Raw genomic sequence first — 14722 nt, 5'->3', positions numbered from 1 at the left:
GGTAGGCTGTCAGTGTGTCTTACTCCTGACAACACTATAGCTTCAGCCTTTTAGGATCGCTAGTTTATTTAACGATAGTTAGCTGTGTTTAAAGAAGAGATCTACTATTAGCTGGGCAGATTAGGTGATTTACTCTGCTAAGTTAACACCAGAAATTAAACTGAAATATTGCAGTATGGGTTATTCAGACATGTCCTATATTAGAAATTACTTTAAACAGTTTAGAGAGACCATTGTTTATAGGATGAGCAATTATACTTACCAAAGTACCATAATTGAGGTACAGTGAATCTTAACATGTTAATATTTCAGAAGTCTGGGAATTATCGAGGTCAGTGTGCTAAATCCTTCAGGGACAGTACACAGTTGTAACACTTGTAGAAACTTTTTGAGTGTGGACCAAGGTAGTGGAAAAAAAAACTTTAAAGCCACACAGCTAGCATGTTTTCAACAAATATACAATTAAAAAAGTCCAAAAATAACCCACAAGGTAACATAACTATATCAGGTGTGATGGTGTTCTTTAACAGTGAGTAAGTGTGAGGGTGGATTTTTACCTACTGCACTGTAATCTGCCTTCATGGGCTACCTGTCACAAATTGCGTTCAGTCATGTGGGACAGTCAATTATAGGCTTCCCTGGTGGCTACTCACGTATGGAATATACACTTAACTCACCGATAGGATCGGCACATTTTAAAGTCCTAAATAACATCTTAGTGATTTACACGGAGTAAAAGGAGCTGTAATGAAGGGCGATAATTTGCTTTTTATTTGTTTGGCCATATTAGTCTGCCTTGTCTACCTATATTTAAAGCGGCAAGTTTCTAACATCTGCAACTCTGCACGACAACGAACGTCAAGCTGAGACATGGTGTTTGAGCTGGGAGTAATGATTCTAGCAGGAGTTTGAAAAGTGAGAATTGCCATTTCTTTAAGAGTTAATCAAATCTGAGCACAGGTTTTTTGACAAATTGATCTATTTCTTTGTGTGATTGTTGACAATTGTGTAAACTATGTAGTGTGTTAAAAAAAGAATAGAAAACAAGCTAAAACAACAAAATACAGCTTGAGGTGAACAGCTCTCGTTATTAGGGATTATTAAGCTAGATCACAGGAATAGTCCCCAAATAAATCAAACTGTAGTTGCGGTAAGGCGTAAAGTCACACATCTTATTGCTCCTAAAACAAAATTCACCATGTAGTATTGGTCTCGGAAAAGGATGCTGGGTAAATTATCCACTGCTCACAGTTTAAATTTTATCCATGGGACCTGACAAACAACACACTGCATCCCTGAAAATATAAAGAACACAGTGAGGTGAGGATGACCCCCGTGTCTTGGTCAATCTAGAGTCAGACCTCCTGATATTTGCTGTGGGTTGTTCCTCGACTTTGTGAGTCTTCTGCGTTTTCAAAGTGAGATTCTCCTGTGTCTTCTGTCTCTTCTTTTTCTGGCCAACAGCCAGAACAGCTCCTGAGCTGAACACAAACCCGGAGATGAGAGCTGAGACATGAAAGGAAGAACCAACCTAATGCTCAGATCTTTGAAAATCTCCTTTTTTTTGATATCACATCTTTCAAGACACGTCTGCAAGTCTGCAAGTGAATGATTGTTTGTGTTAGTGTTATTCATCAGACCTAAGAGGATAGAATACATTTAATATGTGAAAGGCTAAAATACTTCTGCTGTATTTATGGCCTCGTTACTCTGGGGGGGGGTTAGTTCAGAGTTAGTTAAGCAAGGCAGTAAATGAAGCTCTAGGGGTGTTATTATCCATGTTCACCTTCCTGTTATTGCTGTTTCTGTTGAAGGAGGGGATACTGTGTGTTCACTGAGCTGCTGCCAGAGAGGTCAAAGACTATAAAACCCCAGGAGACTCTCCCCTATATCTTTATCTTTGTCTTGTAGTTCTCCCTACACACACACACACACACACACACACACACACACACACACACACACACACACACACACACACACACACACACACACACACACACACACACACTTTTTGTCCCAGTCAGTCCTGAGTAACCCACATGTGTAGTTAAATCACCATAAACTACTAACTTGGCACTGTAATGCCACTTGTTCCATATTCGATGCATGGGTTTTTGTGAGTTTTTGAAACCTCCTCATCCTCAGTACGATTTCTTTTTCCTGAAAAACATGAATAAATTGCACAACAATGCATATGTGCAAAATAATATTTAATTTATTATTTAATTTTAATATGCCATTTCTTTTTCAATCTGTCAGAAGGTTCAATTAAATCTCCAGTTTCAAAACATTGTAACTTTTTGGAAATTATTAGGGTTCAAGTCATTCGCTTTTGTGGTCTAGAAATCCTGTCAGACTTGGGTAATAATAGAAAATTGACTGTTGTCTTCGTTCAATCATTTGAGCAGCTGCTATCATTTCTCATATTTTCTTATAAGTGACAGAAAACCAGTTGCTTTTAAATTAATGTGAAAAAGTATGTATTTCAATCTCACCTGAGAAGACTTTTTATGAGACCCATCTGACTGATATACCGATCTTGAGTGTTGCAGTAGCAATTATATTCCTCCTGGAAGGCTGCTTTATGAGCAGTAATTAAAAGTGGGGGCATTTCTATTGATTCAGTGGGGGAATTACTGCCTATATCTTGAAGTGAGTATTAATAAAAGGTCAGTCAGAGTACTATCCTGGGGATAAGACTGTGTTCAAGGGCACATCCACAGAACTGATGCTTCAACCTGTGTCCTTTGTTCTGTTTAATCATCTCGTTCTCCTTCAAACTGACTTGTTCTATGTTTGTTCACGTCACACCTCTTCTTCCACGGACATTTTGTGAGATCCTGTAAATATCACAGTACTTGTCTTGTTCTAAGGATAGAGCCTGATTAATTACTCATTACCTAATGAGGTATGTGATACAAGAAGCATTCCTAAGCCAAGATGATACTATTCTTTTCTGGTTAAAAATCCTGTACACTACATCGGCCAAGCAGCTGATATTAATTAATACTTTTCTTTACAGAGGAAATCCCGACATGGTTACACACAAGATAAAATATCCTGTGTAGGCATGAAATGCTGTATTGTAGTAACAATACATGCAGCAAATAACATATTTTTCTAACATTTTATGTTTTCTTTGCTTTTGAACTTCTGCCATGTGCCAGAGATTGTGATGTGTATTTTGAAGGTAGAGTACTACAGTACCCATGATTTCTTTATATTTTGCAGGGAATGTGGGAAATAGGTGCAGCAATGTATTGAACTATATGCAAACATTACATGGAAATACAGCTTATAAGGCAAAATCTCTTGAAAGTCTATGTTTGGTCGGACTGTCTTTACTTTTCAACACAGCCTGAACTCTCTTTGGCACTTTTCTTGTCATTTCTTGTAAGTAGTTTTCAGGAATAGTTCTCCAGGCTTCTTGTGGGACATTCAAAGCTCTTCTTTGGATTTTGGTCGACTGTTGTTTTGTTCTAAGTCAAGATGATCCCACACTGTGTGGTGGATCAAAATCGGATAGTACTTTTCTGCGCTCACAATTCTGTCAATTTTGACAAGATCCCCAACATCACTGGCTGAAATTCAGCCCCAAACCATGGCAGAGCCTCCACTGTGTTTTACAGGCGCAGGCTCTGGCTGTAGATACCCGTTGTACCTCTCTCCTGGCTTCCTGCATACATATTTGACGATTTGAACCACACCTGTTGCCGCACATTTTTCGTCCAGTTCTTGTTTAATCTGACATACCTCAACCTTCCCTTCCTTAAGAATGGCTTCTTGACAGCCAACTTCTACTGGGACCATTTCCAGTGAGGCGTCCGTGAACAGTAGATGGATCAACTGAAGGGCCAGATGCATGTTTTAGACCCTGTGTCAGGCTTTTGGTGGATTTCTTAAGGATGACTTTCAGATACTGTTCATCTGTTGTTGATAGTTTATAAGTTTGTCACTTGTTCGTTTGTCGTCCACTTGTCCAGTTTCCTAAATTTTTAGGACTCACTCCTCATACTAAGATATGCCTAAAACTGCGATATTTGCCAGTTTTCATAGATTCAACTGAAAACATGGTAACTAATACAGTAATGCATTATATTTGGCTCCTCTGAAGCAAAACATTAAAAAATGAGGGGTGGCTGGTGGATATATGATGGATATCACCCACTTCTGTGTCTTACACTTTGCCGCAACGCCTACATATACGTTTTTTCTACTGTTGTCAGCAAACAGCAGGCCCCAGAGTTTTGAGCTATCAGGCAAATCAAACTCCAGATTGTCTGATTTCTCTAATTAAAATGTGTTTTTTTCATAGACAAAATGTAACCAAATACAGTAGTGACTTTAGCAGGTGTATTTTTATTGAAATTCAAACTTCTGTGCCTTTAGCACTTGACTGCACATAATTATAAATGGATTTCACACCTCCACTATATTCTGATTTGTTTACATCACCAACTTGGGGATTATCTTCTGTTTATTTGCAAGCACAAGAGCTTTTCCTTCAGATGTATTATTAATGAAAAATTAAGAAAAGGCTATTTTGTATAGTAAATATTAATCATTAAATTGTATCCGCTGTCAATTTAAATGTAGTCAATTTAGTCTTTAGTCATCAGTAATCATTAAGAGGTGAGATTTCCTAATGTGATGAGGAATTTTGGAAAGTGTGGCCATGACGATGATAACCATTGAGTCTGCTAGGAGGCGACGGGCAAGGAAGCAGTGACCTGTTTTTCGATGGTTCAGCCATCTGCCTCTGTATCCTGCAGCAGAGCACATTTCATTCCCAGCAGCTTCAAGACACAGGTTAAGTGGAAGCTTGTTGACTCCATGATAAGCTTTCGGGAAATAGATGGCACCCAATCAGAGAGCAGACAGGCAGAAACCACAAAAGGCCACTGGGTGGAAAGAGAACATCTTGCTTGTCGTATAATTAAGACGTTCAAGCCGGGAGCGAGTTTTGATTATGACAGTTAATCTGTCTGCTATTTCTTTATTTATTTCCTCCGTGACAGTAAGTATAGATTACTGGTCAGTGAAACATACCCCCCACAGATCAGACCCCTTTGCTGTACATATCGTTGTTTAATAATAGATGTTAGTTGTTGCTGTTTTTTTCCTTTTGCTGGCTGTCAGATGAAATGGCTGTAATCATTTAAACAGGTAAGACAAATGAAACACACTGTGTATAACATGTAATATGGAACAAGCCTATTTCAGTGAAACTTATGTAACATCCATCCATCCATCTTCATCCGCTTTATCCGGGGCCGGGTCGCGGGGGCAGCAGCCTAAGCAAAGAGGCCCAGACCTCCCTCTCCCCAGCCACCTCCTCCAGCTTATCCGGGGGAATACCAAGGCGTTCCCAGGCCAGCCGAGAGATATAATCTCTCCAGCGTGTCCTGGATCTGCCCCGGGGCCTCCTCCCGGTGGGACATGCCTGGAACACCTCACCCAGGAGGCGCCCAGGGGGCATCCTTGTCAGATGCCCGAACCACCTCAGCTGGCTCCTTTCGATGTGGAGCAGCAGCTGCTCTACTCTGAGCCCCTCCCGGATGGCCGAACTTCTCACCCTATCTCTAAGGGAGAGGCCAGCCACCCTTCGGACGAAGCTCATTTCTGCCGCTTGTATCCGCGATCTCGTAACATATGATAGTGAATTATGCTCCAATCAGTACCAGTAATAATGCCTTGTGAAATAAACTAATGTATGTTAGACCTCCTGCTTTTTATATTAGCTGAGGAGGATTTACCACAAGAAAAAATACTTTGATTAAAAAAAGGTGGTGGTGGTGTGTGTGTGCGTGGGGGGGGGACCCAACAATGTTGGAGTAAACAAAAGCAGGTTAGTAAGAAGTTATGATGAGAGATTTTCTTCATGCAGAAATAATCAAGGGACCCAGAAGAATAGTATAAAATATGAATATATTTATTATGAAAATGACTGAATATCAAGGAGAGGAGAAATGAAAACACATTACAGCAGGTATCATCATCCCTGTTCTGATGTTCTAATCTCACACAGAGTTTCATATACCCCCTTCTATGTCTGCTCTCCAGATAAGGAAACAAATTGTGCCTCTGCACTATCAAAAAGCAACTAGTCTGTCCTTGAGGCCTATCCTAGAGCCAAAACAAACAGCACCAAACACAACGTGGGTCATTGTTCTCCAAAAGGTTCCATCAGGCCTCCTGAAAAAGAAGTGCAATCCCCCTAAAATACAGGTGTTAACTTCATAAAAATCTATCACAGAAGTCACTGTCAGGTGTAAAGATTAATGCTGCCAGAAGACTTGAGCAGCTATAACATAGGCCTACCAGCTATAACAGGTAGGCTTATGTTTGAAAACTCTGCTTCCGTATATATTTTAGTATTTTTTGTCTCTGTTTAGTTTTCATTAAATATCATCAAAGACAGAAAAAAGCTAATTATGTTAATGTTACTTTGGGTACTTCAGTTTAGAGATTGCCTTTTGATTGTGCACTGTTCATAAAGGCAAGTACAGTTAAAGTGAAGAATCAATTACTGTGTAATTAGAAGTAGTTGTTTGTGTCGACAGCAAAAGGAGTAATTAAAAAAACTGTCACTGAGGTCTTTGAAATACCTTAAAGAGCAACAGAAGATACAATAGAAATGAATCTTATAACCACAGATTAAGTGTAGTGAAATGCCTGCAGCAGGGAAGATGATTGAATAAACAAACCTATGTGAAGATTTTATAATCGGAAAATTAGAATAAAAACTTTCAAAAAATCAACTTCGTATTGGAAAATATGTTAATGGAAGTGAAAAACACACCACTCGTAATTTTTAGGATGATTTTCAAAATAAATATATTCAACAACGTAACACTGTTAATGCGTTAGCAGGAGTGCAGTAATGATATTCACTGTTTCTGTTAAAGCAAATTACATTTATTTTGAAGAACAGCTCTAGAGTGGTGTGTTTGTGAATTAAGTAAGTGCCCAATGATTTGCCACAACAACTGAATGCCCTGCTGGAAAACTGTGTACATTTATATTGATGTCACTTTGGCATCTACGTACTTTAACACTGCTGCATTTTAAGCAACCACACCGCCAGCCCAAAGAACACAGAAGCTCCACCCACATGACCCAGCGGACCGTGCCCTAATGTTTTGGATGAGATAAGATGTTATAGAAACATTCCTCCTCAGGACTGAGATGGGCTAATATATGTGTCAGTAAATCACTATATAGTATTAATTGGTAATTAATTGGTAATATGCATGACATGATTTACAAAATTAAAAGGTCCAGAATCCCGTGCTGTCTAATAAGCTGTCTTTATAACACACTGGCATCCTGCAAAGTGGATTATTGAAAATGTGCATCATCTTGTGCCTCTTGTAGCTTCACATGCTGTTGTGTTGCTTTATTTGTTCATTTATTTTTTTATTCAGGTATGAGACTTTTGCAAAAGAAAGTACTTTGCATTTCCTGTGTTAAAGGCAAAATTTTTTATTTGTACCAAAGATAATAGAAGTTCTATCCTGTCTCCCTGATGTTGTGGTAACCATTAATTCATCAGATTCAGCCAAGTGTTTAAATAACATCTTGCAGTCACTGCTGGAAGAATCTTTTATGGAAAGAAATGGAAAATTATTAACAAATGACTGTTTTAAAGTAACTCTTACTGTCTGTAATGCAGATATATTGGTTTACACCTTTCTTATATGTGCTTTTCTTTCTTTTATCTGTTACCGTATCCCTTGGAGATACATGTATGCCTACAGTATAGTGAACTGTCTTTGTCTCAAATTCCCTGCTCATTATCGGAGTAGGTTCAAGGAGATGGGCACTCATTTGCATAAGGAGCCCCAAGGCTGGAGCCTCTGTGTGTAGCAGCCAGGTGATTCATACCAGCTCCTACAGTCTTATTTTGCAAGGATTAGATTAAAACCCATCAGTCAACCTAGATCACCCTGACCCATAGGAAATGGAGCCAGGTTACCGCAGTTAGGCCATCCAACTTGTTTCTTTCATTATTTCCCCCTCAGAGCTCAGAATAGCTTGTTTTGTAACATAACCATGACAACACAGCAAGTCTATACATTCACTTAAATTTATAGACGAGACCTTTATGAACATTTGCGTGGTGAGATGAAGAGCAGCGCGAGCATAAAAATTCAAACAGTGGAGTTATACTGTGTAATATAAAGAGAGCGAGTGCGCGAAGGTTTCCACGTGGGAACGAATATGTGCGCTAAGGAGAAATCAGCAGTGCGGTTTAACATAACAACACATTTATCCAGCAGCAGATTTAAAGAAATAAACCTCGCAACATTTTCAAAGAGCAAAAAGAAGTTTTGAAAAGTGCACCAGGTTTAAGGGCTTTTTTGTTTTTTGGGGAGAAACTGCTTTTTTTTTAAAAGTCGAAGTGGTCACTTCAGTTCTGAGAGGTTTAACTAACGAGCTGAACCAAAAGCACTTCTTATAAATGTCATTCTCGCTTATTTGCTAGTCGAAGAAAAAAAAGTGAATAGAATAAGAATATTTAAATCTATATAATGGTGCAAAGTCACATTTTTAGAGTTATACTTCCCTGGAGCTTTCCCTGCATGTTTCCTTCTATTCGAAGTCTCCTGTTTTTAATAGAAAAATATCAAGTATCTTCAAAGCTATTTCACAACTTCTACTTTACAGTTACTTTCTACTTTGTGTGGCAATAATTTGAAAAGATATATATAAACTTGGTGATAAAAGCTATGTTTACAAGGTTCAGTAGCTCAAATTAGCACCGGCTTGCTCAGTTTCAGCAGGAGATACCGAGACATCAGTTATAACATAACAATCATGAGGCAATTTTTCTGTTTTGTGTGCTTTTAATACTTCAAGGGCATTTTGTTCTAATGCTTTTATAGTTTTACTTGCAGTTAGCATTGCATATTTTTTTACTTTTTCATTCTATTGATTTTTTGTAATTTTAGCTAAAAATAAGTTATCACTTAAATATGTTGTTATTAAGTTTAAAGACATGTACATAAAAAATAAATTACATTAATGAAATTGTTTGTGAATGCCATTAATGATGATAATGGAATGTTGTCTTATACAGACGCTCATAGCAAAGCGCACTCCTGTGTGTCAATGGCACGTTTTGCTCTCTAATGCAAGCGAAATCCTAACTGATCATTAAAAACTCCTTTTCCTGTCATCACGGCTGAAATCTGAAACACTTCTTTATTCAGTTAATGTTGAATTCTTTGCAGGTTTTATTCAAGTCTTAAAAGGGGCCCCCCATAAAGCTGTAAACATTCCTATTCTTGCTCTTGTTCTAAGAAATGAAAGCTGTGGGAAACTGACAAACACTGAAGATCGCATGCAGTGCTGGCAAGTTCTCCCTCCACAGAACAGTGCGGTCTTGCTCTAACAAGAATAGAAAGAGATGTGTGAGGCCCTGGAGCGCAACTGAGCAAGAAGACAAGTAGTTTGATGTATTTGTCGCCTCACAGGTCTTCAACTGGCAGCTTCATTAAATGGCACCCACCAAACACCATTATCAACACACAGTCAAGAGGCGACTCTTGGAAGCTGGCCTTCTAGGCATAGTTGCAACAAAAAAAAGCCAAATATGAGGCTGGCCAGTAAAAAGGAGATGATTAAGAGTGGTTAAAAAAAAAACCCTCAAAGACACTGGACAGAGACAGTTTTGGGGGAAAGAAGTGTCGTGTATAGACACATGTGTGTTTGAGCTCTTAGATGTGGAGCAAATGGAAAGATGCTGAAGGAGTGCTTGAAGCCATCTTTCAAGCATGGTGGAGAAATGTTATGGTTAAAGGTTGCTTTGGTGTTGGTAAAGGGCATATTTGTAGCGATTTAATGCCCCAAAGCACAGCTCAAAACTATGAAATCTTTTGAGTGTTTTGGAGCCATTTGCTGATATCAGTTGTCCACATAATGCTTATGTCCTAAAATGTCAGGAATGTGGCTCCCAAAAATATACAAAAACAACAATATAGTTAGACCCAAAAAGGTCGGGTTTTCCTGGACTCCTTGCAAAACTTTTGCACCACCTTTTAATCATTTTCACCAATGGAGAAAATCTCATAGGTATGCATTAATCTGTGCAATGTAAAGGCAGGCCGGTGCAGCCTCAGTGTGGCTGCGCAGTGAAAGAAAACTGGAAGAGGGGGGTCAGTTCTCAGTGACCACTGCCAAAGCTGATTGAGGCAGAGGCTGTAATTGCTGTGATTGTGAGGGCAGCCTTGGTATGACAAAGCGGTCACTGTACCCATGGCTGTAGTTGGGCTGTTGCAGTTCTGACTGTGACACATCTGTTAATGAGAAGAACACTGACTGCACATGTGTGTGTGAAGTGATGAATGTGCTGTAATGGGGTTGGCGGTTTAACACATTTGTCACAGAAGCAAATAGTACAGCCGTACATATTCACAGCACCACAGAGTCAACCTTCGAATGCAGCTGTCTGAAGGCTGAGTGATAACTGTATCCAGCCACAGCTTCACCTATAAGAGCCAGACAGAGCAGCTGCAGCTGTGCTCACAGCCAGCAGCTGTATACAGTCATAAATTTGCCTTTAATATGAGGAACGAGAAAGAATTATGTAAAACAACCCATCATACTGAGCTCTCTTCTCTTTAGTAGCTACAGAGTGTTACCCTTAGCCGGATCTCTATTATAAGTGAACAACTAGGCAACTTTTTTTATGAATCATAAGGAATAAAAAAATAAAATCAAGGGCAAAAACACTGCGTGGGATTTTTATTGACTTGTGTTCATGTCTGTGCATTCCAGCATTCATATGTCACTTTGCAGCCGATCACAGCTGAGACCAGCCTGTGCAGCTCACCTCTGCTTCTGCCGCGCTCTGATGGCTCATCACACAGCTCATTCCTCTGCAGTCCCTTGAGAACTATATGAAAGCATAAAGAAAAATTATGAAAGGCTAATGTCCACTTTAGAGGAAAATATAGTATAATATTTATAAACTCTCCACTCACTGCATATACTTCTTGCGGAGAGTGTAGACGCACTGATGTAGATGGTAATGCAACTTTAATGAACTCACATGGAAGGGGATACAGTATATACATATTAATGTGTGAAAGACATAGTGTTATATCAGCAAAGGCACTTTTGAACTGCATATTTGAAATGTTTTCTGCTTGTTTGAGGTGTTCATCACACTCCTTCAGCACGGGTCCTCGGTCCCTACGCTCTTTGTCGTGTTTTATGTGAGAAGCATTGAAAGAAAGGATTTAACCAGCAGTTTTATGAGGCCTTTGGGTGTTTTAAATTTGTGTTTAGCTTTTGTAGTGCAAAATAATAACTTGGAAAAACATGATGGGTACAGTGAGAACTGAAGATGTCCTTTACTCTCAGTGTTGAAGTTAATTGAGTCTGCTCAGACCTTTTTCATGCAAATGAAACACGAGGGCCTTTGCATCACTGCTTCCTAAACACTTTTTCAGGCATGTCTGACAACATAAGGCAGAAAAGTTCATATCCTACCACCAAAGATAAAAAACAGAATCACAGTTCTGTTTTTTTAGTTAGTTAGCTCGACTCCATCAGAAATCTGTAGTTTTCCCCTGGCCGTGTACGCCACAGCTGCAGTGGCTCTATTCCCCACCAGTGGGGATCACATTTTGAGAACCAGTGACCCCGGTGCCACTGGCACTGTGAAGAAAAGGGCATGTTATTTGTTTAAAGAGATTGTGCATCACTTGAACTTGATCATTGTGAAGATGATTATGTAGAATTCTGTTATCTTGTGTGAGTCGTTTAAGCAGATAGTCTGCTCTCTGTTGATCTGATCTTTCTCATAACTCAAAGCTAGTCAGACTTCATGCTGTCTGTGTGCTTGTTTTCCTTCTTTTTCCTCTTCCAGCTCAGTGTAATTATGAAAGGTTATCACTTTCTCAATTAGAGACACAAGCACAAGTTTACACAAATATTAAGGTGAAATTCGACAGTGTCTTTGTGGTTTTTACAGAACGAACGCGCCTATCTTTGCAAGGGTAATAGGATATTATAAGGTAAATCTCACTTCCTGTTTTGTGTCTTTTTTCTTTTTCCATTTTAATAGGAGAGGAAGCTTTGTGCATTCCCAACTATTGAGATCTACAGTTCGGATGTCATCAACTATATGGTTCCGCTGTCTCGTCAGACGGACTTCTTTGTACCAGAAATGAAAGAGGAGGTCAGAACAGATGTGAAGGAAGAGGACTCGGACGACGATAGAGGAACCGACATTACAGGTAAAGATTTTACACATCCTCGGATACTGTCAGCCTCCCCGGAGGCAATTAGTGACAGCATCAAAAAGATTTCTCAAACAAGAAGAAAGAGCTGTCAATTTGTCTGATTCAAAATTAAGTTTTCAGAGCGGAACAACTTTAGTTTAGATTTTTTGTGTGATTTATTTATTTATCTTTTTTAAAATCTAGCCGTCAAAGAATTGATGCTTTCGGTTTTCACCTGCTGTTCTCAATTACAAAATGTATATCAGTAAAGATTTTCAACTTTTAATGTGTCATTCATTGAGATCTGATATGTGATTCAGGTGTTTTCTTAATTCGTTTGATGCGTACATTTTATAAGGAGTTTGTAGTTGAGCGTAAGAGAGTAGTAAGGTAACTAAACATAACTTAACCGATTCCTGTGGTTTAAAGTATCACCGGACTGCGCTGATGTGCAGCTATATTCTGCTATTCTCGGATTATGTGACAATAGAGCAAACCTCACCATGTGGCCAGTGGTTTTAGCCACAATGAGGTGGTTAGCCTGATGAGTCAATGATGTGTGAAAGCAGCTTTAAAAAAAATCAGGGACAACCAAATGCCACGTGAAAAAGGAGCCATCATGTGGTTATACTGCTGTCGTCCAATTTCAGTCTTACCAAGCATTCATTTTTACTCTGTTGATCCTACAGCTTGTGTCAGTTAAAAACAAACAAAGAGAAAATGTGTAACAACTTTTATTTTGTCTGCCACTGCGCTGACTCCTCTCTCGCCCTGGATCACAGAGGACGGGTGATATCTGAGACTCTGTAATTGCTCTGTCATTACAAGTATGTGCCTTCAAGCGCGATGTCTTCCATGCTGCCATTACTCTTTGAATCACAGCTGACCTGTGGGCTGGTCTCAGAGCCGTATTGACTTAATCAGCGTACAAATCTCCGGAGAACAAAAATGGTGTTGCTCTGTGGGGACAGAGTGAGTGGGGATGGGTTGATTTAAATCAGGTGCCTTAAGAATAGATCATGTGACATCCCTTGTAAGCACAGCTTAAATTTCAGAGACGTATATGGAAGAAGGCCTAACATGTTCTGACCATGGTTAGTTGGCAGCCACCTTTAAAATAAAGCGTCATTACATGACAGAGGTGAAGACCACTCTCCATACACAGCAGCTTTATCCGCTGTGGAGACTCTCACATTCTGAGAGGCAAGAGCAAACTGAGTCAGAGCTATTCACAACTTTAAATGAGTTTGTCAGCATCATCAGACCGAGACAAAGTTTTGATTATTGCTTCCCTAACAAATGAGAAAGTAAATAAGAAAGAACTAAAGTGCCAGAAAGCATTTAAATACGTTAATTCAGATCAAATTAATTCGATCTGCCACTTGTCTTAATCACATGAGGAGAAAGTGATTTTGCAACGTTGCACACTCTTACTTTTTATGCATTCACTCACTGGTCTCCAAATCTTTTGTTAATTCGTCGTGCCGCCGTGTCTGCGTTAATCCAGCAGACCATTGTGGCTGTGTGCTCGGTCTGGAGCCGTAGCCAAGAGTTAATTAGTTTGGCTTACCATGAAGACTAGAAGTAGGGAATAGACAGCTAGCCTTGCTCTTTCCAAAGATGTCCCCATCATAACTAATATTACTAATGAACATGTCTCCAAATAGAAATGTAAAAGTTTCCTTTTTTTAAGTAGAGATGACACAGCTATAATACAATGTCAATGAAAGGACACATCTACATGTGAATTTACTTAAAGATGTGTCTGTATAAAAATATTTTAGCTTAAGCTTAAAAAAATCAAAGAGAGAGGCTGGAGCAAAATAAAAGATATTATGAGTCTCTGTTAGGCTCTAAGATCAGAAGACAAACAGACTCACTCCACACAGACGAGTGGTGTGTCCATTGTGCAAAGCTCAAAGCTAGCCAACAGCAAGGTGGTCAGTGCAATGGCTGTTTTTGGGTGAATAAACACAAAAGGGTAGATTTTAGGGAGAATTATTGCCTCTAACCGTTTCCTTATACAGTGACTTACTGGATTCTCCTCTGGCTGCCTGCAAACATTACATTATTGAAAACAAAAGCGTTTGTCGAAGTTTCAAATAGAGCAGGGCGATATGGCCAAAAATATTTATCACGATATACATTTGAAAATTTGCGATAACGATATAACTGACGATATAATTGATGTGAGACAAAATACTCCACAACATTACTAGCGCAAAAAGACAACCTTCCATTAATTTTCACTTAAACAAGAAGCTGGTTTTTATGTACATTAAAGCTTTATAAAAATGTAACAGTGCAAATGCAAATTCCTTGCTGAAAGTTTAACCAAAAGGCATTTCCAGTAGAAATGGGCTGACATATCCTGAGCATAACCATATATAATATCCACTGAAGTTAAAAAGAGGTGCTTTGCAACATTAAACTGTAGTGTGCAGTACGTATTTTTTGGACCATAAGGCACATTGAGCTAAACAAAG

General features: G+C 39.1%; 1 protein-coding gene across 1 annotated transcript in view; it reads left to right on the top strand.

Moving 5' to 3' along the window:
- Positions 1-14722, top strand: part of tex264a (testis expressed 264, ER-phagy receptor a) — a 75481-nt gene that overhangs the window by 52970 nt on the left and 7789 nt on the right. Inside the window, exon 3 of the mRNA XM_026167974.2 lies at positions 12080-12251. Within this exon, the coding sequence (XP_026023759.1) occupies positions 12080-12251 (172 nt within the window). The remainder of the gene's footprint in view (positions 1-12079; positions 12252-14722) is intronic.

This window comes from Astatotilapia calliptera, chromosome 5, assembly GCF_964374335.1.
Source record: "Astatotilapia calliptera chromosome 5, fAstCal68.1, whole genome shotgun sequence".
Taxonomy (NCBI): Eukaryota; Metazoa; Chordata; class Actinopteri; order Cichliformes; family Cichlidae; genus Astatotilapia; species Astatotilapia calliptera.
The sequence above is the reverse complement of the archived record's forward strand: the minus strand, read 5'-3'. Positions and strand labels throughout refer to the sequence as shown.